Here is a 27,203-nt window from a genome sequence, read left to right on the forward strand (position 1 = left end):
ACTTTGTTACCATTTAAGAAGCTTTGTTTATGACTCAATTTTAATTAAACTTGTTCAGATGTTTTGCTTGACAATATCAAAGCCATGTTTGAACTTGGGTCAAGTTACAACAACTAGATCACAAGGTTAATCATTCTACAATTGGTAAACCGTGAACTCAGATGAGTACTTAAAGGCCATGCTTAACTTCTTTTTCTATATAGCATGTTAATATCACTTTGTTTTGCGGATTCTTTCCATGATAATTATATATGTGTATACAGACCGACCTATAGTTAGTGTTGAGCCTTCTTCAAGTTACACTCTGAGAGAGGACCCCACAGCTACAGGGACGCTTACATGCACTGTGGACAGCTCTCCTCCCTCCAATATCTCATGGTACCAAGGTAACCTACTTATTTCATCTGCCGTTCCATCGGATGGACGACTTGTACACACAATCAATCCAGTCACCAGACAGAGCTATGGAACCTACACATGTAAAGCTGATAACACAATTCCGTCCAGAGATGAACAGGCAGTGTCTATAATTGTGGAATGTAAGGAAATTCTGATATTAATAACCTGCATTTAATTGTGTATGTTGTATTTAGCAATGCTCATTCTTATATAAAACTTCTTTATTATAGTTAACTGTGACAATTACAGTTTCATTCAATGAATAAATTACTATCAACACAGTTAGCCCAATCAACACTGTCATAGATGGCAACAAGGTCATCGTCGCGAACGGACAGAATACACTGACCTTGACCTGCACAGCCGGAAATTCCAACCCCGTATCTTCCATACAGTGGAACTTTGACTCTATTATTTCTACACAACCCTCGGTATCAAATGAATCCTCTTTATATGGAGGGAGAATAGCGCGTAGTGTTCTTACGTTTACACCCAGTAGAAACGATGATGGGAAGAATGTGTCATGTAGGGCGAACAATACACTCAACCGACCAGCGTCATCATCTGTCATGCTGGATTTCAAATGTTTGTACCTGTTGATTGATATGTCTTCTACTCAAAAAGTACCATGTATCCATCTGTACTTGAGTTCTTGCTGATAAGAGTATATGCACAATCATGTACATTTGTATATCTGTTATTATAACTATAACTACACATATATCAAAGACTTATAAATCTATCTGTTGTGTTTCCATGTCATTGTCAGTTCTTTAAAGTCATTGTGTGCATAATTGATAGCCTACTAAAAGCTTTATACATGTTTATTTTATAAGCAAGTAATTTGTAGATCGCCCACAGATTTCCCTGATACCGATTCAGTCCGCAGTTGAAGGTGACTCATACACTCTACTATGTGCAGCTCACAGTAAACCTCCTGCCACCTTTAGCTGGTACAGGAAGGGTGCATTAATCCATGAGGTATCTGGTACTAGTTCAGATAATCAGGGACCATACACAATCAACCCTGTTAACAGGTCTCATACAGGGATATACACATGTAAAGCAGATAACAACGTATGGAACAAGGACGAACAAGATGTTACTTTTACCGTGCAGTGTAGGTACCACATATCTGTTAAACATGTTACTTTATTTCAGTATTGATATTTTAATTTCATTTTTATGTTTGTTTTTTAACACTGTTTATTCTATTTTCTGATAATGCTATGCTATGAACTTTCAGATCCACCTGATATCACAGTTGTTGTTCAGAATACATCAATTATGACAAACATATCTCGGTTGATTTGCAATGCCTCTGGAGTTCCTAGTACGTACACATTCAGTTCTACATGGTCACAGGATTGGCCTGGGCACGGCAAGATCAAGGACTGGATTGGCAATAATGACACTCTTACACTGAACCAGCTGACTTACGCACATTCTGGACTGTACTCGTGCTCTGCTACAAATGGTATAAAGGTGTTTGGGACAGACCAACAGTACATGCGTGGTTCTGGATACCTGCTTGTTAAAGGTAGTATGTTGAAACATTAACACTCCCCATTATCTTAAACAAGATATTGTTATCTTGATTTGCATTTGTTTGTTGGCCACGATCAGTTCATATACCACCTCGTTTTCGCATGATTACTTAAGAACACTTTGACATATGATCATGCAATTTTGTATGATTATAACATGGAATGAATTTAAGACGCTTTTATTCGAGTCCACATATCAAATTAAGATCACCAGAGGTTGTAATAGGAATTTTGTTTCCGCACAATATCTAGAAGATGCTTTGGATTTGAATTGATGGGCTTAATACTTCTGAATCCACAGATTGAAGTGACAGGGTTGACGTTATTAAATTAGTTTCATCATAATATCTGAGTATGTTTTCAACTAAAATAATCTAAACTTGTGTGTCGAGTCATTGGGATGAAATGAAGATGCCTATTGTTTAAGTAAATGGGGCTGATAACTTGTAATTAATTTTTAAACAATATCTAGAAAATGTATGGATGGATGTTATAGATGTTTATTATTATATTGGTTACATGGAGGGAAGGAAGCCAACTATGGATTTTCAGGTCAACACTTCAAATGTCAAGATCACAGGAACTTGTAATATAAACCGAGTTATTTCATATTATCTAGAGACGGCTTTATCCTATTATCATCTGAATTGTTATGCCCTTTATTGGGGGGGGGGGGGTGAGGGGGGGGGTGGGCAGAAAGATGAATATTGTTGAGGTGAAATTTATGTATCGAGAACCATTTGACCTACAATCATCATAATTGGTATACTGTTTTATTGGAAGTAAATCTAGACATGTACTTTTGATCAAGGACCCTTGGGTTGTGTACATTAAATTAATGTTTGCACATTACAAAGGGAATGGTCTTATCCATTATCATCCATAGTTGTTTTCTGGTTATTAGCAAAGAAGATAAGAGACCTACCCATTTTTGGCTAATCAGGACAAAGATCAATGTTTGTGACATGGCAAAACCGTTTTCCCGCAAAATATTTGGAATGTGTTAACCCTTTACCACTTAGATTCGTATTTTGACGCATTTGTAGTCCCTTAGAAAGTTGAATTTAATTAAATACCTTCCTTACAAGATTTAAGTTTTAAAGGCTTCATTTTCAACCCTAAGATACTGATGAGCAGCAAACAGCATAAAGCCTTAACAGACTGAGTAACTCGCAGGCTGTTCTGGTTTTATGCTGTTTGCACATAGCCATTTTCACTTTGCTTCTGAGTGGGAAAGGCTTAAGAGTTCGGCCGTTCAATATGTACAACAGGATATGCGTCCTAATTTATGTGTTGACGGTTCTCTAAAAACAAATACAATACATATATAATATAAACAGTCAAACATTAAAAATATTTTGTACATAAAATAATTCAAACAATCGCACTCACGTAATAATAATGAATACAGAAATACATATACACCATAGTGTTTTTCCCAGGAGGGCAAAGTGGCATGGCGCATTACATTCAAAACGGGCATTTATAGTTTAGGCAAAAAAGGGCAAAAACATTTGTGAATACCTGGTTTTATGAGAAACATGTTATCAGAGGCAGTTGTGGGAAAACATAAACAAACTTGAAATGGCGCGGCAGAGGTCGACGTGTATCCCCACGCCACATGTTTGACCCAGGGGCGCCCCAGGGTTGGTAATGGGGCCATGCATAGTTGAGATTGACCGTTTTTCATAAGAGATGTTCAGTATCAATTAGAAGTAAATCGGTGTAGAAATGATGAAGTTATAGTAAAACGCAATTTTGGGTGGGTGTGGCCTATGTGGGCGTGGCGCCCTAGGGTTGGTTATGGGGCCATGCATAGTTGAGATTGACCGTATTGTCATAAGAGAAGTTCAGTATCAATTAGAAGTGAATCGGTGTAGAAATTAAGCAATTATAGTAAAAGGCAATTTTGTGGCCTATGTGGGTAGGGGCGCCTCAGGTTTGGTAATGGGGCCATGCATAGTTGAGATTGACCGTATTGTCATGCATAGTTGAGATTGACCGTATTGTCATTAGAGAATTTCAGTATCAATTTGAAGTGAATTGATGTAGAAATGAAGAAATTATAGTAAAAGGCAATTTTGGGTGGGTGTGGTCTTTATGGGCGGGGCGCCCCAGGGTTGGTAATGGGGTCACGCATGGTTGAGATTGACCGTTTTGTCATAAGAGAGGTTCGGTATCAATTTGAAGTAAATCGGTGCAGAAATGAAGAAGTTTATGTAAAATAACATAAAAAATGAGTGAAAATCTCTGGCCCGGCCCCGCCCAAACCCCCATAACTTTTGACCCAGGGGTCAGATCAAAATTCGAAATAGTGCAGGGTCGCACATATGCTCATAGCAACCATGTGTGTAAGTTTCAAGGTTCTAGTGCTTATTGTGTAGGAGGAGATAGGGGTCAGGACGGACAGACAGACGGACAGACAGACGGACGGCGGAGATAACCACAATATCCCCACGCTTTTCAAAAAACGTGGGGATAATAAAGCAATATATGCATATGAATCTGATTATGCATAGATCAACTAACATATAAGTGAAACCATGGTTGTCTGATCCCATTTTCTAACAATAATCTTGTCAGATGTTTTAACTTTGCAAGGAAACTGAACGCAACAAATTGCAAACACTCTTTAGCGTGACATAAATCCACTGAGCAGATTACTTATACATATGTTGTTGACTATCTAAAACGTTTTATGCATAGTTGATTATCACAGGAATTTCATTAATCCCTCCTAAATGTATGATCTCCATCGTTAATTCCATCGCTATTTGCCATTTTTGCCGAGTCACAATTTATTTTCTATATAGTCCGCCATCATGTTAAAATGATGTTAGCGACAGGTGCTCATAGCAACATTTAATCGTATAATATGTCTGCCTTATACGCGATTTGCATTTTGTTTAATTAGTTTATTATATTAAAGTAATTGTTTCAATAATTAATTATCTTAAAGACAATAACTATACAGATACATCTTGTTTGTGATTTAAAAATAAATTAATTACACGCAAAACTAAATGTTTTGATATAACTGAATTATGAATGAAATGCACAATTTCCACGAGGATAAAATCGAGGTTTTCATTATAAGCCTCTGAAGTAACTATCCGCGATAAGAACATATTATGGACCGATTAGTGTGTTTGGTATAACAAAGCCACTGACATTATCGATTTATATTTACACCTGAATATTTACGCACGACTAATTTACAACCGCATGAATCTTCGCTGCCTTGGGGCCATACTCAGATCCAGTTGTCTTAGAAGATTGGTCATGAGACAATTAAGATGTTATCAATAAGGGCGCTGTTGCCTTTGAAAAGGGCAGAATGGCGCTTAAAAATGGCGGCGTGGTGCAGCGCCACGCAAAACGGGCCTTTGAAAAACACTACAATATAAATACTAAGAATATGATAACAGGCATATATTTTTTCCATACTCGCAAAGGCCGCACTCTTAAAACAATTCAAAACTTAACGGATATCAACGTAAATCAACAATAACAATAAATGTCGTCAGATGCGTTAATGTATTTGGCGCTAAGGTTATAATTAAGTTCGCGTAAATTAACGTTGTTAAAACTCCCCACCATGAAATAACACGGATTTCATAATAAACAATGCAAAGAATTATAAACAAACACAAAAAATATAATTAGAAAAGTTAGTATACACTTTCACGCAAAGTATTTTAAGACAACAATTAAAGATGAAACACACTTTAAATGCCACTGCTTCAAGAATGTAAAAAAATAAGTAACATATAATAACTTGATGAGTCTTTATATCCAGATTGTTCTAAGTACAGTTCAAATATGTTTGATAATTCAATAATTATTGTATACTTTGTCAGTTTTGTTTCAATTCACATTGAACACTCGATGCGATCGTACCTCACAATTACGGACCTACCCGTCCCGACTCTTAATTACCTTCGTAAAAAGTCACTGTCCTCTTGGTGTATTGTCACGAGCTACTAACACAAGGTCACCGCCACGTAAGTCAGTCTGTGTCCTTTGCTACTCATGGCGTACATGCAACGTTGGCAAATATTCTCGTATCCATCTACAAAAAAAAAACGTCACTCAGATACTGAGTTTGTCGCAACCAATGATTTGAGTACGTGTCCTCTTTCTGGTAAATATCCATCGGAATACTGCCGTTTGTTTTCATCAGCATGATCGGAGTCAGAACTGACGAAACTTTTGGGTCGTTGCTCACTTGAGTAATAGGTCAATCATTAATTATTCTCATTGCTTCTGCCATAAACATAGTTAAATTTTCATCTGTGAGAAGTTGTTCTCCAGCCATTGCCTTGAAAATCGAATGTGTAGACTTAATCAGCCCCTCCTATACACCACCCTTGTGACTAGCAAACCGAGGGTTGAAGTTCCATTTAATTCCTCAGTTGAGCATATAGTTTTCTAAATTGCAAGAATTCATCTCATTTTTCAATTGGCACAACAAACTTTGTTCATGAAGAGCGTTTCTGGTGTTCCCCGTTGACAGGTTAAACTTAGAAACGCTGAGATGAAAGATTTGGTGGTCAAGCTATGTGCAACTTCTATATGCACTGCTCTTGTTGTGAGGCATGTAAAAAGGCAGCCATATCTTTTTACACTTGATCGCCCACTTTTGACTAACAACGATCCGAAATAATCTACCCCTACATAGGTGAATGATGGTTTGTTTGGTGTCACCTGTTAATGTAAAACAGGTGCCATTACATGATTGAGCAATGGGCTGTGCTGTCATCTGCAAAAACAACTTTTCAGTATCCTTTTTATGATACTTGGGCCACATAACATCCAATATCCTAAAGAGTAACTGCCAACACCTGTTGCACCCCAATGTGACCATTGATCAATTGGCTAATGTTGAATTAGCAGCATCGTCACGTGATTGTTGCTAGAGAGAATAACAGGATACGTCGCTGTGTCCACATTTGGCTGCCTCCCAGCCACTCGGACAAGGCTGTCGATTAATTTAGGGTTTAGCGAAGCTTAATTACACTTTTTTAACATGTTTGTTGTTTCTCAGCAAGGTTATTGCATCTGTAAAATGTGCGCTCTGGACATTTTCTAGAATGACACATGTGGCATTTCATACTTCTGTTACAGTTAAAGTTTCTGTGTTCAGCTGGATAGTGTGTCTCAGGTAACGACGTCGGCAGTAAAGTTTGAATCTAAATAACCACGCAAAGGCTCGCTGTAATTTTGTCCATGTTGAATAACGACCAATCAATTCTTCAAAAACATGGGAAATTTGTGTGGTTAACTTCATGGCAGTATTTTCTTTACTTCTTGGTCATCTTCTGTCACATTCGGTATCACGGACAGACAGACCAAGCGTCCGATGATTGAGACAGGAATGCTGGTCTATTCAGCCACATTTCAAGTATCTGCAAATTGCACGAATTAACACCTCTCGACGCAATATATGTGGGATTGGAACTTGAATCTACACTTCGCCGTTGAGTCGGAGACGTATTTTTATACCCCCACACACGTAGTTTAGGAGTGAGCTTGTAGGTCTGTCTGTCGGTCAGTCTGTCGGTCCTTATTAAGTGTCCGCTCTCTAATTCAAGTGGTTTTCATCCGATCTTCACCAAGTTTGCACAGATGTTGTATCTAGATGATGTCTAGGTCAAATTCGAATATGGGTCATGTCGGGTCAAAAACTAGGTCACAGGGTCACTTAGTGCGTTTTAAACATTGAGCATGGTGTCCGCTCTCTAATTCAAGTTGTTTTCATCTGAGCTTCACCAAACTTGGTTAGAAGTTGTATCAAGATGATCTAAAGGCAAAGTTGGAACATGGGCCATGCCAGATCAAAAACTGGGTCACAGGATCACTTTGTACGTTTTAAACATTCAGCATAGTGTCTGCTCTCTAATTCGAGAAGTTTTCATCTGTTCTTCACCACACTTTGTCAGAAGTTGTATCTAGATAATGTGTAGGTCGAGTTCAAACATGGGCCATGCTGGGTCAAAAACTAGGTGAGGGAGTCTTTTAGTGCGTTTTAAACATTGAGCATTGTGTACGCTTTTTAGCTCATCTATTTTTTGAAAAAAAATGAGCTATTGTCATCACCTTGGCGTCGGTGTCGGCGTCCGGTTAAGTTTTGCGTTTAGGTCCACTTTTCTCAGAAAGTATCAATGCTATTGCATTCAAACTTGGTACACTTACTTACCATCATGAGGGAACTGGGCAGGCAAACTCTGGTTTGACATAATTATGTGCCCTTTTTATACTTAGAAAATTGAAAATTTTGGTTAAGTTTTGTGTTTAGGTCCATTTTATTCCTTAAGTATCAAAGCTATTGCTTTCATACTTGCAACACTTACTAACTATAATAACGGGACTGTGCAGGCAAAGTTATGTAACTCTGACTGTCATTTTGACAGAATTATGTGCCCTTTTTATACTTAGAAAATTGAAAAATTGGTTAAGTTTTGTGTTTAGGTCCACTTTATTCCTACAGTATCAAAGCTGTTGCTTTCATACTTGCAACACTTATTAACTATCATACGGGGACTGTGCAGGCAAAGTTATGTAACACCAACTGGCATTTGGACGGAATTATGGGCCCTTTATACTTAGAAAATTGAAAATTTCGTTAAGTTTTGTGTTTTGGTCCACTTTACCCCTAAAGTATCATAGATATTGCTTTCATACTTGGAACACTTGCAAACTATCATAAGGGTACAGTAAAAAGACAAGTTGCATAACTCTGGTTGTCATTTTTACGGAATAATGGTCCTTTTTTGAATTAGTAACTTTGAATATATGGTTAAATTTTGTGTTTCGATCCACTTTACTTCTAAAGTATGAAGGCTATTGCTTTCAAACTTCAAATAGTTTTATGCTATCATGAGGTTACTGTACCTTGCAAGTTGAATTTTACCTTGACCTTTGAATGACATTGACTCTCATGGTCAAATTATTAAATTTTGCTAAAATTGCCATAACTTCTTTATTTATGATTAGATTTGATTGATACTTTGACAAAACTACTCTTACCTGACATACCACAATATACTCCACCCAAACCATCCCCCGTGACCCCCCCCTCCCTCCCCCTCTTATATTTTTAATGTCCCCCACTATAGTAGTGGGGGACATATTGTTTTTGCCCTGTCTGTTGGTTGGTTGGTCTGTTGGTTGCTTTGCGCCAACTTAAACATTTTGCAATAACTTTTGCTATTTTAAAGATAGCAACTTCATATTTAGCATGCATGTGTATCTCATGAAGGTGCACATTTTGAGTGGTGAAAGGTCAAGGTCAAGGTCATCCTTCAAGGTCAGAGGTCAAATATATGTGGCCAAAATCGCTCATTTTATGAATACTTTTGCAATATTGAAGATAGCAAATTAGTATTTGGCATGCATGTGTATCTCATGAAGCTGCACATTTTGAGTGGTGAAAGGTCAAGGTCAAGGTCATCCTATAAGGTCAGAGGTCAAATATGTGGCCCAAATCGCTTATTTCATAAATACTTTTGCAATATTGAAGATAGCAACTTGATATTTGGCATGCATGTGTTTCTCATGGAGCTGCACATTTTGAGTGGTGAAAGGTCAAGGTCATCCTTCAATGTCAAATATATGAGTCAAAATTACTCATGTAATGTCACTTCTGCAATATTGAAGCTAGCAATTTTATATTTGAAATGCGTGTGTATCTCAAGGAGCTGCACATTTTGAGTGGTGAAGGGTCAATGTCAAGGTCATCCTTCAAGGTCAAACGTCATATAGGGGGACAATGTGTTTCACAAACACATCTTGTTTTTTTTAAGATCATCTCACAAATGACCACCACACCCTCACACTATACCCACCCCCCACCCACCCCCCCCATTTTTTTTGAACGGTTAAAAACACAAATATTTATTTTAATTATTTTATTTTTGAAATACCGTCCAACCATCGCATTAAAGAATCCCCTCCCCCCTATTGATATTGTAATAATGTGCACACCCCAACACTATACACCCCTCTTCACTCCACCCCTCCCTCCTTTGTGATTGAAATTGAGAGTCCCTTCACCATTAAAAAGAAAATAGATGAGCGGTCTGCACCCGCAAGGCGGTGCTCTTGTTTTTGTTAAGACAGCATGCACAATATTCTGTGTCAATGCGACATGTGGGGGTATTCGTCACGTCTGTGACAAAGCTCTAGTTTTATTTAATGCTGGGCCGATTTCCCATAAATGTCTTGAAGCGACTTGATGTGTTTTTATGTATCCAAACCATATGGTGGAATCAGTACAAAATATGGTCTGGTCTTCTTTTGATACGAATGCGTACAAGTGACTTGCGATCACTGCTCTGGACAGCTCTAAGCGTGGTATGGACATCTGTTTTATTGGTGCCAGTCGGGATTTACCAAGTATTAGACTACATGCCACGTTGTGATTGTCGTCGACCATCCGCAGATACGTGCATGCACCATAGCCTGTTTCCTAGCCATTACTGAACACCTGCATTTGGATACACTTAACTTCTGAGAACTGTACAGGAAGATAGCACCTTATTGCTTTAATTGCTAGACACGACAATTTCGCTGGCCACCATTTCCAGTCCTCATGATAGCGTGATGGTATTGTTTCGTCCTAGCCGATCTTCTCTCAGCAGAGTTGCTTGATGATTGCATTTGCGCGTAATGTCACAATTCAAACTAATTTAAAGGGGTAGAATATCTAACTCACAACTGATAAAATGCCATGTCAAAGGTATTTAAGTAAGTTTGATATCAAACCTAATTGCGTCCTAGTTTATACCACGTGACACCTTGTCCGTGTTTAGTTGGAAGTGCGTTACCAGGATGAGGCTAAACAAAAGACGTAGCGCGATTTGATTCCCGTGTTGCATCTAACACTTTCCTGCTGTTGCTTAGCCACTTGGTTAGTCTGAATCCACCTAAACTCATCAAGGCTTTCAGATCAGATGCCAGGTGAATCACACTCTCTTCTGACGGCAGAGATTTAAGACAATCATCTAAAAAGAAGTTCTTGTGAACCGTAGACGCTACTTTTGGGTCAAATTATTCGTATTGTCGGTTGCAGTTCGTTTCAGTGCAAATGCCGCGCAGCTGGGGGAAGACGTCGCCCCAAACAAATGTACCTGCATACAGTACGTCTTCAGAGTTGATGACTTGTCCCCGCCAGGCCACCATAGAAAATGAAGCGCTTGACAGTCATGTTCACATACACGCACTTGATGGAACATGGCCTCGATTTCGGCGACAATCTGTACCCTGTCCTGTCGTAATTGACACAGTACCCCAACTAGACTGTCAACAAAGTCAGGACCTTGAATGAGTTAGCTGTGAAGTGATGTTCCTTGAAACTTAGCAGCACAATCAAACACCACGCGAACCTTTCCTGGTTTATTCTCGTTTAACACTGGATGGTGTGGCAGATACAATGTTTGATTCGTGGTGTGGGTTTTAGTTACAAATGTACTTCCTTAGCCTACCTTTTGTCTATATAATCCTTTACTGTTGCCACGTAATTCTTATGCAGCTCAGAATCTCGCAAGAGCTTTTTCTTCAATTGCATGATTCGCTTATGCGCTAGCATAAGGTTGTAAGGTAAGCTTGGGTTTTCATCACGCCATGGTAGTCCCATCTTATAGTGATTTGAAGTGCCTGTTTCTTCGACTGAGAAGGATTCCTTTTCGTAATAAATAAGTTCATTGAAGTATTTTGTCCTCATCCGCTCTAGTTGTTGTTGTAAGAGGTCGTCACGTGACTGACTAAAATTGATGTTCACTTCATTTCTGATGTAAGTATCCGTAGTGCTCTGAACGGGACCTCTCACCACCTAACCCAGGCGTGATCGAACAGCATACAGTTGATTTTGCTCTCCTGTTCGCATGGTCAAGGGTATATGCGCTTCCGGTGCGTCTGTACCAATCAACAGCACAACATCACCTGCTCCAACAGACGGAACGTTCAAATCCACAAGATAATGCAATCTGAAAATATCTCGCAGAGGTGGCTGATTTTTTTAAATGGGGAGTCTCTTCACTGACTAGAAATGTTTATGTCCCCCGCCACTATAGTGGGGGACATATGGTTTTTGCCCTTTCTGTTGGTTTGTTGCTTTATTTGTGTGTTTGTTCAACATTTGCCATTACTTTTGCAATAATGACGATAGCAACTTCATATTTGGCATGCATGTGTATCTCATGGAGCTACACATTTTTAATGGTGAAAAGTCAAGGTCATCCTTCAAGGTCAAAGGTCAAATATATGGGTCAAAATCGCTCATTTAATGTACACTTTTGCAAAATTGAAGATAGCAACTTGATATTTGGCATGCATGTGTATCTAACAGACTTCCTGAAACTCAACAGTCGTCAGTCAGACATTTTGTCTGACTGGTCAGAATTTTTTGTCAGACCTTAGGTTATTATGTCCAACCAAAGAAAATACGTGAAATTTCAAACAAAACTGTGAAAAATATTAATAATTAGAAATACGAAAATATTGCTTTATCATTTTTTTATCATATTACTTTGAGTAGCAAAGTAAAGTAACACCGTTTGTTAACATCCACTTCCTCATTATAAAAGTTACTAATAAAATCACTATTTGTATCGTATCTATTTAAAAGCTTAATGTCATTTTTATTGTCGTCTTCTCCCCAGTCTTCTTCATCGTTCTGCGAGTATCCAGGCTCGAGCTCCTTGGGGGCAATTGCTCTGGAAAAAAAGATAACTTCATTTTATTCTTAATCACATTGTTTTTAGAAACAAAGTAATTTATTTAAATTCACTTCCTCATCTTGAAAGTTGCTACAGAAATCACTTTCTACAGAGGTGCTTATCCTGGTATTTTTTTCACTTGCTCACGGGAGTTTGCAAGTCGTCATCCGCAACCGTTCTAGATTTTTAGGCTAGAAGACATTAAAAAACTTTCACATTATTTATATTTACTTATTTACTACAGATACTTTATTAAAAATGAAAAAAATGACATGAAATCACCTGGTTATAAATCACAGTTAAACTCTGTGCGTGTTCATCGATATTGTTGATAACTGCAAGCTGTTGTTTTGTTACTTTCACTTTTGTTTCAAATAAAAGTCGATCGATCGAAGGTCAAATGTACCGATCCCGGCTTGAAGCATGCACTTATTTACTCGTCGACAATATGCAGGGAACCAAATGCATTTCTATAACATTCTCCACCGCCCACGGAAAGATTATTTCCCAGTTTTGACTAGAAGACTTTGGACCAATCAACAGTGGGTTAATTGACCGGCGAATACCAATCATAACACCTCGTCCATCTCCTGAGTCTCCGTAAAGAGCTGGTTAATGCAATAAAAAGGCGTTTGGGTCCAGAGTGCGACGAATACACACGAATATCACAAAATCGGCAAAGTGCGTATTCCGCCGTATTTCGCCGATGTTCTATAAATACTTTTAATTTCTTGGGAAAACAACAGTTAAAGGAATGATCCTTAGACACGTTTTTACAAAGGAGCCTGAAGAAGATGCACAATTTACTGACGTGTAACCGTATGCTTAAAATCGGATTTTACCCAACAATGTAACATGTGTGGTGCTTTTGAGAGCAGTCGGGTACCGAGCATTCTTTTTGTTTTCTGCAATTATTTGACAAATGGTTGCCTTTAAAGCAGTTAAAACACAGTTTGGATTTACGAACGAATGTTCTCCTGTTCACTAAACTCATGGGCTGAAAGAGCTTGCATGATGATAAATGCAAGATACAGAACAGCACAAACATTTACAATCATACTGACTGCGTTGCTTGTGAGTGTTAGTGGTCAAAGTGGTCACTTTGCTTTTAACATAAGCATCTTGCTTGAGTTTCGTTTTCGTGGGCTTAAAAAAGGAAATTGACCTTAGCAAGATCAGTGCCATACATAGAGCATGCAACATGAGATCTTTGTCAATAAACTTTCCTAAGTTTTAGAAACATGGGTCTCGTCTTGACTCTAAAATATCATATGCTAGGTCTACTCATTTTGTTCTTAAATGAATTGGAAAACGTTTTACAATAAATCTCAAGTTTTTAGAATGATCAACATCCAAAATGGATTCTTACTGAGATAAAGATATCTGGCATTTTCGCATATCTAAAGACATATGTGAAAGACCTTCAAAATCCGAAGCCTTAATTTGTGGTACATTAACTAATTTATCACTGAAGATCTAGCAATTACATGCGGCTTGCCATACCGGTTTTGCAAAATACTTCGGGCTTTACAGTAACCCTCGCTGGATGTTAACAAAACACATTCTTCTTTAAACTTCTTAGCATCTCCGGTACAATAATGAATCAGATAGCTTAACCTTAGTCTTTCATTATTAATCTTAGACCCGATAGTAGTCTCAAAGTTCCTAATGAACTTTCCATAATCAATTGTGTTTCCGCTAAATGTCTTTATTTCGGGTTTAGGCAAACTGAAATCTGCTTGCAATGTACTGGCTAGTCTATGAAATCCTGAATCAATATACAGCATAATTTTGTTCTGTTTTACCTGACCTGGCTTCTGCTGCTGCATCATCACGATTTCTGGAAGTAACATTCTGAGTCACAGAGAATAAGGCCTGCTTATATCACTACCTTCTCGAATGTCACAAACATCGTCAGGTAAAAAGTTTTCTCAACGTGCCCCACTGCGGGCACATCTCCTCTTGACTGCACCGTGACATCGCTGGACATCCGGTCTGCTCCTCTGGACCGCATAGACAAATCCCTGAACATCCTGTCTTCTCCATTGGACTGAACAATCACATCGCCAGACATCCGGCGGTTTGTTTCACTCGACAACCCCGTCAAATCCCCGGACATCTGGGAACCGTTTTAATATACATTGTAGTACATTTACGATACGATACATTTTTCGAAGATACATAATTGCTAAAGTCCATATCATATGATTATAAATGTTCAGTACTTAACTACTAACATTGGCATCTCAAGCGCTGTATATATTTGACGAGCATGGCGAGTTATTCGTCTACTTATTAAGATTACAAAATTCTCTCGTAAATTCACATTGTCGTACGATCGTTTATGAAACGGCCCACAGGTCTGCTCCACTACACCATCACATGGCCGATGGCTGTTATTCCTTTCCTTGTTTCTTCTTCCCAGATTGCCTCCTCAATCCGCACTTCCCCTACCTCCCTCTCGTGCTCAAGCAACTGGCGTTTGTGCTCAAGTACACGCTGTTCCTGTTCGCGTCTGTGTTTCTCGTGTAGCGTTCTCAGCTTTTTTCTACAAGCAAGCATTTGGCCCTGGCACTTCTTTAGTTTGACCGCGATGACCCTGTCGTACTTGCACGGCTTACTGAAGATATGATATCTTCGTCATCAGGCGCCTTCTCATCAGCGACAAGCCACTGTGAAAGTCTTTCCTGGAACTTGTTGAAATTGTTCCGAGGACATTCAAAAGGTTTGGATAAATTTTCACACATTACTGAGTCCGTACACAAACTTACACACTCTAGATTAACACATTTTAATTTCTCACACAATCTGTCGTTCAGCTGCTTAACATTCTCATAATTTTCGTATGAAGACATATTTTCTTACAGTTGTTTATACAGCTTCGTTAAATTGGCTATCTGGGTCAAACGTGAACGCTTCGCACTATTAAAGTCTTTTGATCCGTGAAACACCATTTTGTTTCTTATTAGAATGTTCACATATGCCTTCAATCTTGAATCTTCTTCACATTAGGGTTGTTTCTTCACACACTAAGTTGAAATTTGTTTCTCCACACAAAGTTGAAATGTGTTTCTCCACACGAACTCCTTATACACACGGAAATATGTTGAGAATTGGGAGAGTTCCGCCGTTCAATATGTAGAAACAAGATATCTGTCTTAAATTTTATTTGTGGATGATTCTCTAAAAACATACAATGCATATATAATATAAACAGTCAAACATACAAAACATTTAAAATATTATGTAAATGAAATAATTCAAAAAATGACGCTCACATAATAATAATACATACAGAAATACATATACAATATAAATATGAACAATATAATTACCGACATCAATTCTTCCATACTCGCAAAGGCCTCACTCTTAAAACAATTCCAAACTTAACTGATATTAACGTTTATCAACAATAGCAATAAATGATGTCGATTGCGTTTATGTATTTGGTGCCAATGTTATCATTTAGATTCGCGAAAATTAAGGTCCTTTACAGAATGCTTTCACAAAGTATACTATAAATTAGTATGCTTGTTAGTTTTGAGCTATCTTTTTGTGCTTTCAAGGAATTTGCAGGGTCTTTCCTTCTGTCTATGTGTTCTCCCGTCCTTTAGTTCTTTGCATATGGTATGCGGGGGATAACTATGGAAGTATTGACAGGATTCAAATGCAACTGATCATATTTATAAAGTTTTTCCTTTAATCAATTTTCTTATGCAGATTGTTTCTTCTCTAGTATTGAAGGTATGTAAATACATCAGTATAAATAGGTGGGATGTCATTGAAAGAAAGTGCAGATTACAAGAACCAAAACTCTCTTATAAGAATTGTGTAGTTATTGTCCTTAGCTTTTTTGTATATTGTGTTTCTGTTGCAATGCATAAGTCTGCAAGTGTTAAATGTATTAAAATGATCGAACTTCAATCAGTAATAATAATTAATGGCTTTAAGAGAAGATCCTAAGTAGAATGGTCATACATTTCTGTAAAGTGATTACATGTTTTGTTTTGCCCTGTGTTAATTTTTCATGTGCTAAGCATACATTTTTTTAGCATTGATGGGATTAAAATGGAACGTATTTACAATAAAATTGAAGACATTAATAAGAAACTTTATAAATCTACAGTGTGGGTAATTGCAGATTGCATGAACTGTTACAACTTCTTCATTATTTTTGGAGTTATTGCCCTTGGTATTTTGTGTTTTCAATGCCCAATTATATAGTGTAATTTTATTGTGCAGATCATTACTCAAATAAAACAAATAGAATAAATAATGAAGACATTTAGATAAATTGCTGAGGAAAAAAGCCATTACTCTCTCTTTGATATTTATGGAGTTTTTGCCCTTTGTAAAAGTTTATTTTACAGAACATGATTAATAGTATTTAATTGATTGCAATGAAAATATATTTATCAAATGAGGACATCAGCTTTCTGCAAACTTGATGGTAAAGATTGTTATATCATTTGGGGGACGTTTGGCACTAACAGTTACAGCAATTGTATTTATTGTTGTTTGTGTTTGTTGTGTGCTTTTTCTATGCCCGAATGTCGAATTGTAATTTGCCTCAAATACAAGATCTTGTATACGAAATGATTTCCTGCTGATGCGACTGTTCTGTCTATTTGCTTATATTTGATGGAAGGTTGAACAATATGGATTTTTAGAGATTAAAGTTTAAAGTTACATATGTTGTTTTTTTAAATGCCCGCGAGTCTGTTTGTTAAGGATCTCCATTTGCTAATTTCCGTATAATTACTGGGAGGAATAAACGGGGTTGAATAATCTTAATCTTTGGATGATCTTAGAGAAAGGAATCGTGGCTGTGGTGCTTTGGGCAGAATTATGGTCCTTTGCCTGTTTTACCACTACTGAAAATATAAGTGCAGTGTTTTAAACTCATATTTAATTCTGGGAGAATTTCATAGTATATTTATTTAGAATAGAATTTTGGCTAGGACAAGTGTTGGCAGTATAATTGCCCTTTGTCTGTTTTTCCACTATATGATATTTTGTCCCAAAATTGTGTTTTGTTTCCTCTTTAAGTACCACTTGAATACGACTCAAACTTTCAGAAATGATTAACCTTAAGGTGTACATTATCGTAAAGATAGGAAAAGTGAATTTGAACAGTTTTGGCTGTAAAATATATAGTGGATTTCTCTGTGTCCAAACATGTGTTTTTGAAAACAAATGTGTGTGTGACACGTTTCTACTTTTATTGAAAATCTACTAATAAACTGCAGAGAAGTTAATGTTTCCACAAATGTATCTGTGACTTGTACTTAATAGCATTGAACAAGTCCTTAGTTTCATTCCCTATTTACACAATATTGCACAGCCATTACATAGTTTACTCTAATTATTAAAGTACTGAAGAATGAGACTTAAAGATATTACTTATATTTTTATAAAGCTACACAAAACACTTCTTTTTCAGATGTCCCAGTCATCACATCGCCAGATGAGACAACTCCAAACAGGATTGCATCCGAAATTAATACAAATGCATCAATTACTCTTCAAGTTTATTCGAACAGTGGGGATGTGAAGGTTTCAGTATTTAAAGTCCTGAATGGCTTTAGAGGACAGACTTCCGTAGGATCAGTAAGCATGTCTTCTACAACTGTACACCTTCCTGTGTTTAACCGCAAAGTTCCAATAGAAGGCACAATTATCAATATTTCAATCTTAATGGAGCAAAGAGAAGACTTTGGATTGTATGAAGCAATAGTTTTCAATGCGATAGGAAACAGGGCCCTACGCATCAATGTTGAAGCTAAAGGTAAAGTACTTAAATGACACTGTGTACTAATGTCATGACTCCAATAGACAATTTGGTTTTATACCTACAAGAAGAACTTGGGATATCATTATAAATATTGTTCATTTGTCTGTCACATTTCGCCTTAGGCGTAGGGATATTGTTTTTGGCGTTGTCCTTCCGTCTTTCCGTCCGTCCGGAGCATTATCTTGGAAGTGCTTTCGCGGATTTCATTGAAAATTGGTATATTTTATATATATTTATATTATAGTATATATATGGATAAGCGAATGATGCACGCCAAATGGCATTGTAAACCATCTGTTAATAACAGAGTTATGGCCCTTTGTATCTTGAAAAAATGCTTTGTTTGTGTAACCGGAGCCATATCTTGGAAGTGCTTTGGCGGATTTCATTGATGTATATCAATAAGAGGATGATGCACGCCAAATGGCATTGTACGCCATCTGTTAATAACGCAGTTATGACCCTTTGTATCTTGAAAAAAAATGCTTTTTTGAGTGTCAAATATAACACTTTTGTGTCCAGAAGCATATTGGCGGGAGATATCAATTCAACAAATTTGCTTGTTAGGGTTAATTTTATATTTAATATGGGACTGGCGGGCGGGCGGGCGATCGGAACAAGCTTGTCCGGGCCATAACTTTGTCGTTCATTTTGAGATTTCAAAATAATTTGGCACATTTGTTCACCATCATTAGGCAGTGTGTCGCGCACAAGAATTGCATCGATTTCTTCAAGGTCAAGGTCACACTTTGAGTTTAAAGGTAAAAATGGCCATAAATTAGCTTGTCCGGGCCATAACTATGTCATTTATTGTGAGATTTTGAAATCATCTGGATCATTTGTTCACCATCATCGGACGGTGTGTCGCACGAAAGAATTACTTCAATATCTGCAAGGTCAAGGTCTCCACGACTAAAAATAGATTTATTTTGAAACAAAGGGGGTTAATTATTAACAATCAGTTTAGTTTGAGTTTTCTCCTTTTATCAGACTTTTTTTTCACATTGAAAACCTGGTTTTGTGTCAATTTTGTCCCTTGGTTCTTGTTAGTTCATCTTGGTGCTCGAGATGAGCTATTGTGATCACATAATGTCCATTCATGTGCAATGTGCCCGTGTGTGGCCAGTTTGTAATTTCAGCTCATTACAACTCTAGAGGCCACAGTTTTAATCGAAATGAGATTTGGTCATAATGTTTATCTGAACAATATCTTGGCTGAGTTAAAATCAATGTAATGTGAGTCCAAATGCTAATTCCCCAGGTCAAATCTTAAAGAAAACTTTTTAGCAAACTAGAAGCCACATTTATGGCTTAATACTGATGGAACTATGCAAGAATGTTTATTTTCCCCCGCCGTAGGCATATATTGTTTTGGCGTTGTCCGTCCGTCCGTCCGTCCATCTTTCTGTCCGTCCTTCCGTCCGTCACGCATTTTTGTGTCTGGAGCCATACCTTGGAAGTGCTTTGGATTTCATTGAAACTTAGGATGGATATATATATGGAAAAGAGGATGATGCATGCCAAATGGCATTGTATACCATCTGTTTATAATGCTTTTTTTATATAAGCTTAGAGCTTTATCTCCATTAACACACGAGCCAGAGCCATGAAACTTGACATAGTTGTTCCCAATCATCTGGCTGGGGTGCTTTACATTCAGCACCCATAGTCCTAGGGGCTAATTCATGACCCTTTGTATCTTGAAAAAAATGCTTTTTAATATAAGCTTACTTTTTTCTCCATTAGCACATGAGCCAGAACCATGAAACTTGCCATAGTTGTCCTCAATCATCTGTGGTTGCTTCACATTGAACACCCATAATCCTAGGGGCTAAGGTAATGGTCACACATTGAGGTCAAAGGTCACAAATTTGATGAATTATTCATTATTAAGTCATTCATTTACTATGCATCAAGGGATTCTGTAATTACTATCCACAATTGTTCACAATTTTCTAGCTGAGTGTCAAATATAAGATCCAGGTTGCTACCCAGCAAACAAAAGACGTCTTTTTACGTCTTTTTATGGTTGTTAAGACGTTGTTCTGCACAGAATAACGTCTTAACAACCATAAAAAGACGTCTTTTGTTTGCTGGGTAGAGTCATGGTTAAAGTTACACAAAAAGGTCAAAATCACACATTTTGATTAAATATGCATTATTTGGTAATGATTCTACCATGCTAAAATGGATTCTCAAAATGTCCTGATGTATTTTTTCTCAATTATCAGGCAGTGCAAGACCTATGTGTGTTTGACCTAAGTCAAGGTCACACATCAAAGGTCACACATTGTAGAAATATTTATTATTTAGCCATTATTTTACTATGCATCAGAAGATTCTGTAATAACCTTTCATAATTCTTCTCCATCTTCTGTCTTGCTGTGTGTCATATGTAAGATTCATGTCTAGGGTTAAGGTCAAGGTTCATGTCTAGGGTTAAGGTCAACATCACACAATATACTTCATGTAAGGTCATGCAATTTACATCAAGGGTCAAGGTAACACAAACGTTTCATGTAAGGTTGTACGCTAAACCCCTAAACTGACCAGCATTTTTTCCACAATTATGTATACATCTTTGTACTTTGAAATTAGAGGCTAGAGATTTTGTGATCCAACAAGGGAGAGCATATAGTCTCTGCTTTGTCTTTCTTACCTTCTCTCATAAGTTTATTGGGAGGAGGATATTGATTTGGCGTTGTCCATCCGTCCTTTTATCTGGATGAGATTGTTTTGGCGTTGCCCATCCGTTCAGAAAACTTTTGTGTCCAGAAGCATATTGTGGAACAAAATTTATTTGGCGGGGGATATCAATTCAACGAATCTGCTTTTTTAAACAATTTCTAGGTTGAGTATGGTATATGGGTCTTGTGCGTTCAAAACTATGTCACCAGTTCAAATCTTAGAAAAAATCTTGTTTCCACTTCAGAGGCCATTGATGATTCCATCTTGATGAAAATTTGTCAGAATGCTTATCTTGACATTTTCTTGACTGGGTTTGAATTCGGATTATGTGCCTCCAAAATTAGGTCACTAGGTCAAATCTTATAAAGAAAACATTGTTTTCACTCTAGTTGCAACAATTATGACGCAATCTTGATGAAACATGGTCAAATGTTTATTTTGACAATATCTTGACAGTATTTGATTGTGTTTCAAGTGTTTTAGAAAAACCTTGTTACCACTCCAGTCATAAATTCAGCTTATGTATTTTAAGAGAAAACAAATATTTGTATTGAATATAGGATTGACTCAGTAACCCCCTTTTTGCAATTATATGTATAATAGTTAAGTTTACTTGCATGTATCATGTGTGTGTTATTGTTATTCAAGGTTTTATTGTTTTAAAAAGAAGGCATAAAGCATTCCCACTGCCTGTCTTTCCACTTGAAGCATTTGTTTCCCTACCACAAAAGTCAAGTCATACTTAGTGGATACAGGTCAAATTTGGACATAAACAGCTTGAAAATTCACCTGTTTCATTACTTCATTGTAACTCGTACAGGTCAATTTTGCCATAAACAGCATGTGTGAGACAAAAGTGGAATGTGAAGGCATCTGTGCTTTGGATTAATTTCGGAACAGTATTACACTGTCCGTAGTCATGACACATTTTATCAATTATAATGGACTGATAGTTGTATTATCAACAATTTCAGATCTTTATGGGACGGATGAAAAGTAAAGTGTTGTTTTAATATTGTCTTACATTTTTGTGACCCTACAAAAACAATTAACAATGTTGACAACATTATTCAATGTGTTGAAATTTTAGGTTTATCAAATGCATAGTTCCTACAGTAAAAAATTGTAATTATCAATTTTAATCAAGTGAATGGAGTGATTGTTCTTTAAATTTGACGATTTTATTTCAATAGACACTGAATGGTGTTCAAGGTGCTGGACAAAAAATTGGCATCAACTTGATAAAAGTTGCACATTTTATTGGCGACTACTCTTTTTTGAGCCAGCTGCAACCCTAATTATGTCATAATTGGATTTCAAAATAAATTGTGACAAATGACCATTATATCAAATTATGTGTTGTGTGCAAAACCATGTATTTCATTTAATGGTCAAGGTCACAGTAGACACTGAATACCTGTGAATATTTTTATATGAATTACACTAAATATTCGTGAATATTTTTATATGGATTAAGTGAAAGAACAGGTTTATGCCTGGCAAATAAATTTGTTAAGTCTTGGTGGATTTGAAAATAAATTTACTCTGAAGATTCCAAATCTGCATAAACATAATGCTTGCTTTTAAGGTCACAATACATGCTTTAGGCATACTCCCCAAATACCGTTTTTGTGAGAAGATGTGTTCCGTTGCAGCCAATAAGTAAGTCAATCATGATGGGATATCAAAATGAATAAGAACAAATCATCACTATATCAAGATGGACTGTCATATGCATCAACCATGTATATTGCTTTATGTTCAAGATCTCAGTGGACGTCTGGTGCATATTCCTTATATTGTTATAGAGAAGGTTAATGTTTGTGGCTGATCCATAAGTTTGTTCTGCATTTTGGGATATTGAAATAAATTGGCGTCTTTCACCCTTTTAAAATGTTTAAAAACGCAAATAAATACAACGTCATGCGTATTGAAATCGCACCCGATTTGCCTTTTACGCAACTTCGTCACATTCGATGCGTATAATAAAATGGCTTCAATCGAAAATGCATTGCTCATTTTTGGTATTTTTTGTTTTTATTTTCGTAACGCGACGACGCTTTCATTCAGCAAGCGCCTGGATGACGGATCAGGAAAACAGTCAAAGTAATTCAAACGCTCTGCGGACAAGAGTTCATAGTTGAATAAAGCGTCTGAGCAAATTATTTACGACGACATACATGCGTTTTCAATCTTACTTAATCTGTCGTTCATTGTGCATGTATTTGTAAAGCGTGTGTACTTTCAGTTTCTATTACAATGCGTTATAAAATATCTAAGAGAGGTCAAAAGACGTCCACAATTGTTGCGCCAAAATACCAGTCAATCGCAAACGTTTTCGAACCAAGAAAGCAAGAGCCAATAAGTCCCGAATAATTCGTGTTATCAAATTTGTTTAAGTTTAAAGTTTATATTATGGACAGTTTCAAGGATTAAAGATGATATGAAACATCAGTTTATTAAAGTGAATTATACCCCCACAAACGAAGTTTAGGGGGGTATATAGGAAAGAACTTGTCTGTCAGTCGGTCGGTCGGTCGGTCGGTCGGTTGGTCTGTCAGTCTGTCTGTCGGTCTGTATTAAGTGTCCGCTCTCTAATTCAAGTAGTTTTCATCCGATATTCGCCAAACTTGGTCAGAAGTTGTATCTCCATGATATCTAGGCCAAGTTCGGACATGGCCCTTGCCGGGTTAAAAACTACGTCACGGGGTCACTTAGTGCGTTTTAAACATTCAGCATGTTGTCCGCTCTCTAATTTAAGTAGTTTTTATCCGATCTTCACCAAACTTGGTCAGAAGTTTTATCTAGATAATCTGAAGGCCAAGTTCGAACATGGGCCATGCCAGATTAATAACTAGGTTACAGGGTCACTTAGTACGTTTTACACATTGAGCATGGTGTCCCCTCTCTTTTTCAAGTGGTTTAAATCCTATCTTCACCAGACTTGGTCAGAAGTTGTAACTAGATGATGTGTAGGTCAAGTTAGAACACGGGCCATGCCGGGTCAAAAACTAGGTCACGGGGTCACTTAGAGTGTTTTAAACCTCACCATATTGTCCGCTCTCTAATTCAATTAGTTTTTATCCAATCTTCTCCAAAATTGGTCAGAATTTGTATCTTGATAGTGTCTAGTTCATGTTTGCATATGGGTCATGCCGGGTAAAAAACAAGGTTACGGGGTCACTTAGTGCGTTTAAAACATCACAATGGTGTCCGCCCTCTAATTCAAGTCGCTTTCATCCAATCTTCACCAAACTTGGTCAGAAGTTGTATCTAGATGTTGTTTAGGTCAAGTTTGAATATGGGTCATGCCGGGTCAAAAACAAGGTCCCGGGGTATCTTAGTGCGTTTTAAACCTCACCATGTTGTCCGCTCTCTAATTCAAGTAGTTTTTATCAAATCCTCACCGAACTTGGTCACAAGTTTTATCTAAATGATCTCTAGGACAAGTTTAAACATGGGCCATTCCGGGCCTAAAACTAGGTCATTGGGTCACAATGTGCGTTTTTTAACATTCAGCATGGTGACCGCTCTCTAATTCAAGTAGTTTACATCCGATCCTAACCAAACTTGGTCAGAAGTTTTATGGAGATAATCTTAAGGCCAAGTTAGAAAATGGGCCTTTCTGGGTCAAAAACTAGGTCAAGGGGTCACTTAGTGCGTTTTAAAAAATGAGCATGGTGTTTGCTGTTTTTTGTGAAGACGAAATACAAAATATTATGTGTCAATGCGGCATGTGGGGTTATTCGTCACGTCTGTGAAAAAGCTCTAGTTCAAAATTGGTCCAAGGGTGCAGATTAATTTTCATTTGTGTCAAATTGAAAACTGTAATAAACTCAAAACACAATCATTTTAGTGTCACAATGTGAATTCAGATGAGTGATCCTGTCCATGTCCTCTTGTTTCAAATAAATATGAAATTTTATTGGTTCCTCTTCAATTACAGCTTGCTGAACATTCATCACTCTTAAAATAATTCCAAGAATAATTATTTTTATTTCATTAAAGATTTCACTTATTGATGTTTTGTCATGGATGAAACAGATAACGTATTGTATGTTTTGTTTTTCCAGGGAAACCACAGCCACCATATGATGTTGTTATAGAAGAAATCAATGACCATTCCGCTGTAATATCCTGGAAACATGGCTTTCATGGTGGTTTTCCACAGACTTTTGTTATACAAACCAGCTTTGATGGAAACTCTTGGAAGAATGCAACCACTGTTGAAGGAGAAATGCTTATGACTGTGCTTCGTATTAACGCAACAGTGACTGGTCTTGAGCCAGCAACTCAGTATTTCGTTAGAATGTTCTCATTCAACTCAAAAGGAGCAAGTACACTTTCGGAGAACAAAAACTTCACAACCTTCAAATCACTGGGTAAATATTTGTCGGTCATTTTAGCTTTGGAACAAGTTAAAGTCAGTGAATTTTCATCATCATTTGGCATTTTATTTACAAACCATTCATTTTTTCAACATGCAGTTTTAAAATGACTACAAATACTTTGTCACATTATATCACATATAAGACGCCATTCATCGAGAAAAGTTCAAGGATATATTTAGAGGTCAAATGTCAGAATTTGACATTTTACTTCTCGTCCGAACTGTAAGCAATCATCATGAAATGTAACAATAATTCACTATACATTTAAAAAGGTCGTCAATTGCAAGTTCTCGCAGAAAAACGGTCGTTTTTTCCATTATATATTATAAGCTCCCAAATGTTTGTGTGCAAAATTTCTCAATTACTTCTGGTGGGATCATGATCAACTTGTCAGTGTGGAATAAGCTAAATGTGTAGATGATTGTTTAAAGGGGAATTTCGGATGCAACAAATTTGGCCAGAATAATGGCATTATGACGGTTTTCGACTTTTAAATATATATTTCAAAAACTTTGTATTACAGTTTCTTTGACTGCTTAGCGTTTATTGGCTCAAACTTTAACTTATAAATGACCTTGATGTGTGGATTTATTATTAAGAAAGGAGTTTTAGGATGCGTTTTTCTTTTGGCTAAATAAAGGATCTTTGTTAAATTTTACATCACCTGAGCACATTGTCAGCTTCGATAAAAAGTATTTCGTTGAAATAAAAGGAAAAGCATGAACAAAATGAGGACTTATTATGCGATTGCATATTTATACTTATTTAATGAAATTATGAAATGTTTGGTTATCATGAGCTTCTGTGATCATCTTTCTCCTTTGTTTCGTCGTCCATTGTAATTCGTTAACATTTACCTTTCAGAAGCCACATTTATTGCCAAATCTTTATGCACCATGGTCATAACCATTTTTCCCATAAAAAATTTGCCTAATTAGAAACTGGGTCACGAGGACTTAAAAACAAGGTTATTAAGTCACCGTAAAGAAAGAGCTTGTGAATGCTCGTGTAGTCACATGTTTTGTCCTACCATCATGAAATTTTCTGATTTCATTTGTTATACTCTCGACCAGGTTCGAAAATGAAGTATGTCCGTTAAAATCGTGATATTATAAGGATTGAATAGTTTTCCTTATTTGTCTTAAGTGAAACCTTGTGAACTCTATAAATTGCAATTCAGCCTTCTTAGCCTTAAACTTGATCAGACGCTTGATAAAATTATATCTCGCCGAGTTTGAAACTGATTTGGGTGTTCTTAAAAACATTGCCGACAGTGAGCGGAGAGGTTTTAATATATGAATATTTAGTGAAACATTTTGAAAAATATACAAATTAGGAATTTTTACCAAGCCTGATGAAACATGCTCAGAACAAGTGTTCTAACAATACCCAAGCTGAGTTCGAAAATGAGTATCGTCTGTTAAAATAAAAACACTTGGCTAACTAACAGAGTGCCTTGACTTTCCATTGTTGCTATATTCCTTAAACTTCTGTAGTTTGTAATAATTCTTATTAAATCACATGTGTGTACATAAACATCATGAAACCTGCTCAGAACACTTGATAAAATGATATATTCGCCGAGCTAGACAATCATCTTTGTCCCTTCAAAAACATTGTTGGCAGGTGTGTGATGCATTTTTCTTATCTTGCTGTTGTGAAA

General features: G+C 37.0%; 1 protein-coding gene across 1 annotated transcript in view; it reads left to right on the forward strand.

Moving 5' to 3' along the window:
* The first annotated feature begins 687 nt into the window (after nt 1-687).
* Nucleotides 688-27,203, forward strand: part of LOC127860778 (nephrin-like) — a 30,549-nt gene continuing 4,033 nt past the window's right edge. The window contains exons 1-4 of the mRNA XM_052399056.1: nt 688-984; nt 1,250-1,519; nt 1,646-1,939; nt 25,223-25,486. Coding sequence (XP_052255016.1) covers nt 969-984; nt 1,250-1,519; nt 1,646-1,939; nt 25,223-25,486 — 844 coding nt within the window. The 5' untranslated portion in view covers nt 688-968. The remainder of the gene's footprint in view (nt 985-1,249; nt 1,520-1,645; nt 1,940-25,222; nt 25,487-27,203) is intronic.

Source organism: Dreissena polymorpha, chromosome 15 (assembly GCF_020536995.1).
Source record: "Dreissena polymorpha isolate Duluth1 chromosome 15, UMN_Dpol_1.0, whole genome shotgun sequence".
Taxonomy (NCBI): Eukaryota; Metazoa; Mollusca; class Bivalvia; order Myida; family Dreissenidae; genus Dreissena; species Dreissena polymorpha.